This window comes from Solanum stenotomum, chromosome 8 (assembly GCF_019186545.1).
Source record: "Solanum stenotomum isolate F172 chromosome 8, ASM1918654v1, whole genome shotgun sequence".
Taxonomy (NCBI): domain Eukaryota; kingdom Viridiplantae; phylum Streptophyta; class Magnoliopsida; order Solanales; family Solanaceae; genus Solanum; species Solanum stenotomum.
Window position 1 is genome coordinate 18,350,942 of NC_064289.1, and position 5,274 is coordinate 18,356,215.

The 5,274-nt window shown below is 34.7% G+C and overlaps 1 protein-coding gene across 1 annotated transcript; it reads left to right on the plus strand.

Annotated features, from left to right (window-relative positions):
* The first annotated feature begins 2,662 nt into the window (after positions 1 to 2,662).
* Positions 2,663 to 4,747, plus strand: LOC125874558 (alcohol dehydrogenase 3). The gene is made up of 9 exons (XM_049555459.1): positions 2,663 to 2,815; positions 2,944 to 3,080; positions 3,177 to 3,223; positions 3,322 to 3,647; positions 3,723 to 3,805; positions 3,905 to 3,980; positions 4,092 to 4,153; positions 4,260 to 4,355; positions 4,442 to 4,747. Exons 1-9 carry the CDS (start codon positions 2,779 to 2,781, stop codon positions 4,718 to 4,720), a joined length of 1,143 nt encoding a protein of 380 aa, XP_049411416.1. The 5' UTR covers positions 2,663 to 2,778; the 3' UTR covers positions 4,721 to 4,747.
* The last annotated feature ends 527 nt before the right edge of the window (positions 4,748 to 5,274 follow it).

Here is a 5,274-nt window from a genome sequence, read left to right on the forward strand (position 1 = left end):
AAGCGCGCAAAAGAATTAAATTAGACATTTTTTAAACTTAAAAATCTCTTTCTTCTTTATTGGACTTGTTGCCATCACTTCTCCACCTTACCACTCGCATCCGCCATTGTTGCCATAAACACCCTTCTTTTTCCTCATTTTTTTCTCTTCATTTACCATCATAATCATTTTATTTTCCTGATTTGTTATTATCGCAGCCAATACATCCATTTCTTCCTCTTCTTTTAAGCAACAACTGTTAGGACCAAAATAAGCAGGGGTAATGCAGAAGTTAGCAACGCAAACCTCGAAAGACCACGAGTAAGAAGACAAACGAAAAACACACCAAAAGAGACAGATTTAACGTGGTTCGGTCAATCGACCTACGTCCACAAAGGAGATGAGCAATCCATTATAAATATGAAGTGCAAAATATAGAGAGAAACAATCTCAACCAATTCACTCGGAATACATGGAGGTACACAAAATTCTCCTCCATAACCGCAACTCTCAAAACCCTAGGACTACATTGTGAATGATGATTAAGTTAGAAGGAACAAGTCTTTATTTATAGAGTCCTAAACCTTTTCCTACAAGGAAAATCTATTTATGGTAAGAAATTTAGGGCAAATAAAACCCAACAAATCTCCCCCTTGGCTTGAATTTCTGACAAAATCAATTTGTCCACCTTCTTCACATAATCTTCAACAGCTTGCTTCTTCACATAATTTTTAGGATCTTGCATCTCTTCTCCATAATCTCCTTCATCAAATCTACGTCTCGACACAGAGAATCTCTCTGAAACGGTTTCTCCAACAAAATTTTCATTATTGTCAAAAAAGTTGCGACTAGAACTACACCCGTCAAGATGATCACCCATCTCTAACATGGTTCCATCATTGAACCATGACTCTGATACCACTTGTTAAGACCGAAATAAGCAGGTATAATGCGGAAACTAGCAAAGCAAACCTAGAAAGACCACACGTAAGAAGACAAATGAGAAACACATCAAAAGAGACAGATTTAACGTGGTTCTGTTAATCGACCTACGTCCACAAAGGAGATAAGCAATCCACTACAAATATGCGAGTACAAAATATAGAGAGAAACAACCTCAACCAATTCACTCGGAATACAAGGAGGTACACAAAAGTGATAACGTATCAAGCTTGTGACCCACAAATTCTCCCCCTAACCAAAACTCTCAAAGCCCTTAAGACTACATTGTGAATGTTGATTGAGTTAGAAGGAACAAACCTCTATTTATAGAGTCCTAAACCTTTTTCTACAAGAAAAGGACTAGCCAATCCAAAACATTTTCCTAAAAGGAAAACCTATTTATGGTAAGAAATTCAGGGCAAATAAAACCCAACAACAACTACCATCACCTCTACCATTAACATCAACACTTGGTCTGTATTTTTTTCTTTCAACGCTATATTCCTTTTCTTCTTATTATTATTTCTACAGTCACTTCACCTCCTCTATCACCATTGAATCTATATTTGTCATTGTTCATTTAGAAGCTTAGAAAATAGAAAAAAAAAGGAGAGTAGTGTTTTGATAGGTAGCAAGGAAGAACTTGGGTGGTTGGTAACAATGGTAACTATTAAACTTTTTTTTTCTTTTTTTTTTTTGAATCTAAACAATCTGTCATTGTTAATCTATGATAAAGAAGAACAGAAAACAAAAAGAGAAGGTCGGATGACCCCCTCACAGAAGGCTGGCTCCGCCCCTGTTTGTGGGTGGGGGAATTGTGCAGGGATTACAGAATTTTCTTTTATTTTTTATTATTTAAAATATATTTTTTCACTCATATTGAGTTATACTATTTTAATAATTTTTTTGGATTCAATTGACACATATCATAATTTAATTCGTCATAGTGTCATGTTATAACGAGTGTATTTCACACATTTAATATTTTTGGCTAATTGTCCAAAAAATGTCAAATAGGTGTCAATCCTAAGTGGTAGAGGGGTTCAATAGGTACAAAACTTAATTAATGTATTTAAGTGAAATATGCGAACAACTTTAAAGAGTTCTGTATGACTTAAGCCTTCTTTTAATTATAACGTTGTTAAGATACTCAAAGGACCAATTATAGGGAAACCACCCAAAGGTTTCATGAAAAGGATTGAAAAAACCATCAAACAACGCAATACAACTGCTTAGATAAAATCAAAGATAACAAAAAAAAATTCTACTTAATGAGATCACTTATAAGCTAATTATAATTTAATTTATATATAAATAATTAGTATTTCGATAAATATCATAATTATAATGACAAATACATTTTAGGAAACCAGAATGACCGAAATCATCCTTATTTTAAGTATAATTTTATTTTAATTTTATGTCTTTTTTATTAAAAAAAAAAAATTTTACGCATAAGAAATTTGAAAAAAAATTAAACTTTTTTCTATAAGTGGTAAAAAAATCTTAATTTCTCCTTCTTATTTTCAAGAGAAGATAAAAAAATTACAAGTGGACATAAAACAAAATGAGATACAATATTGTTTTCCCATTGGAATATTAGCATCACTTTACCTATCACATTCTTGACAAAAACTCAAACAACTAACACAAAACAAACAGCTAAAAAGCGGTTTTGGAAAATCCAGTGACCAAAACATGCAAATGGTTTTACTGTGGCCTATTGTATTTTCACTTTTCCCAGTTATAAATATCCCCAGTTAATGCACTGCCTCAACAAAATCAACTAAGTAAACAACCAAATTTGTGTTCTATAAAAAGTTGTCATATTTAGTGATCAGTAAAAAAATCAAGAAAATGTCGACTACTGTAGGCCAAGTCATTCGTTGCAAAGGTATGATTCCATGATTTTGAAATCAGTGAACTTCTCTATTTCATGATTCTGAAATTCTCTCCTCTTGTTTTTTTAATTTTGAGAATTTTTGTGGTAATTATGAACTAATGGGGATATATTATTTATAGCTGCTGTGGCATGGGAGGCTGGTAAGCCATTAGTGATGGAGGAAGTGGATGTTGCTCCTCCACAGAAAATGGAAGTTCGTCTTAAGATCCTCTATACTTCACTCTGTCATACTGATGTATACTTCTGGGAAGCTAAGGTAAACAAAACAAAATTACTTCTTGTTATTGTTGTGAGCAAATGTTATAAGGGGATCAATTTTTGTTTTTACAGTATTCTTTTGAACTAATTTCAGGGTCAAAATCCAGTCTTTCCTAGAATTCTTGGACATGAAGCAGCAGGGTATGTGCTATCTTGTTTCAATTGATTGATTTAAATTCATCATTTACCGTGTCTAAAGCCAAAAGGGTACTGAATTTTGTTGTTTTCTTGATATCTAGGATTGTGGAGAGTGTTGGAGAGGGAGTAACAGAACTTGCACCAGGAGACCATGTTCTTCCTGTCTTTACAGGGGAATGCAAAGATTGTGCTCACTGTAAATCTGAAGAAAGCAATATGTGTAGCCTCTTAAGGATTAACACTGACAGGGGAGTGATGATTAATGATGGACAATCAAGGTTTTCCATCAATGGAAAGCCCATTTACCATTTTGTTGGGACCTCCACTTTTAGTGAGTACACTGTGGTTCATGTTGGATGTGTCGCCAAAATTAACCCCCTTGCTCCTCTTGATAAAGTATGTGTCCTTAGTTGTGGAATCTCGACAGGTATAAACAAAATGACTATGTTAGTAGTTTCTTTTAAGGGGTTCAAATTGTTGATTGATATGCCTTAATTTCTAGGCCTTGGAGCAACTTTGAATGTTGCTAAACCAACAAAAGGCTCAAGTGTGGCTATATTTGGACTAGGAGCTGTAGGCCTTGCAGTGAGTATTCTCCATATTGTAAATGACTTTCTTGTTCTGTTTAATTATTTCCCGTATATATGTTTTAAGCTTACGAATGATCTGATCTCATTTGGTCAGGCTGCAGAAGGAGCCAGAATTGCTGGTGCTTCAAGGATAATTGGTGTTGATTTAAATGCTAGTAGATTTGAGCAAGGTAATTAACTTGTGCCTTATACATTCTCGATCCATTATCTTATAATTCCTTCCTTGTAACTTGTTTCATAGCAAATTAACTCATGCCATCCATTTTACTTCTATTCTACAGCTAAGAAATTTGGTGTGACAGAGTTTGTGAACCCCAAGGACTATAGTAAACCAGTTCAAGAGGTACTCATATTTACTTCTCCTAATGGATCATTTCGCGAAAGAAAAACAAAAGACAGCCATGAGTCATAGTTGATCATCTTTTCTTGAATTTTGATTATTTGATCAGGTAATTGCTGAGATGACTGATGGCGGAGTCGATAGGAGTGTGGAATGTACTGGCCATATTGATGCTATGATTTCAGCATTTGAATGTGTCCATGATGTATGTTTTCTATCATCAAATTTCCTTAGTTGTATGTTCTTATTAATACATCCATCTTAACGAACATTGTCGTGATTAACTTTCAGGGCTGGGGAGTGGCTGTACTTGTTGGAGTACCCCATAAAGAAGCTGTGTTCAAGACACACCCTATGAACTTTTTGAATGAAAGGACTCTCAAAGGAACCTTCTTTGGAAACTACAAACCTCGTTCGGATATTCCTTCCGTTGTTGAGAAATACATGAACAAAGAACTTGAATTGGAGAAATTCATCACTCATACACTTCCATTTGCTGAAATCAATAAGGCTTTTGATTTAATGTTGAAGGGAGAAGGCCTTCGTTGCATCATCACCATGGAGGACTAAACTTACTGTCCTAGAAAAGGAGCTTCTGGCTAGTCGCTACTGTTTGAGAAAAGACCAATAAATTGTCAGTCCTATTTTCCCTTTCTTGTTTGGTGATTGAGTTGTAACATTCCTGTCCAAGTCCATCCATGTCTTTTCTTTTGGTTTTTTTGCTTATAGATGTGCTTTGTCTTTCGCAATGCCATGTCTATTTCTGTTATCTAAGTATATTTACAGAATTTCATTGATTTCTATAGTATTCAAACAAGGTATGATAATGCATCTTTTATATTAGGGCTGGGATAGCACAATACATGAAGCTAGCAATCACTGGCAGAGCTAGGATAGTCATTAAGGGGGTGTCAATCGTTGTGGTAAAAAATAGCTAGCAAGTAGCAACTGTTACATTTCTAGCATTCAAGTGATCAGCCCATCGGCATATTAGTAATCTTTGGCAATTTCTCCTTAGAATTCTCCGACGTCACCTCCTACGATCACTCTTTCTTTTTCTGCACACTTTTTTTGTTTCTGCAAAATACTTTTACTATTGCATTTTCTCATTGTTCATCTGAATA

Bases quoted from the DNA above. Each gene is read 5' to 3' on its own strand.
- LOC125874558 (XM_049555459.1), top strand. From the start codon at position 2,779: ATGTCGACTACTGTAGGCCAAGTCATTCGTTGCAAAG. The intron at 4,154-4,259 runs GTACTCATATTT...TTATTTGATCAG, and splicing joins ATAGTAAACCAGTTCAAGAG to GTAATTGCTGAGATGACTGA. The intron at 4,356-4,441 runs GTATGTTTTCTA...ATTAACTTTCAG, and splicing joins CATTTGAATGTGTCCATGAT to GGCTGGGGAGTGGCTGTACT.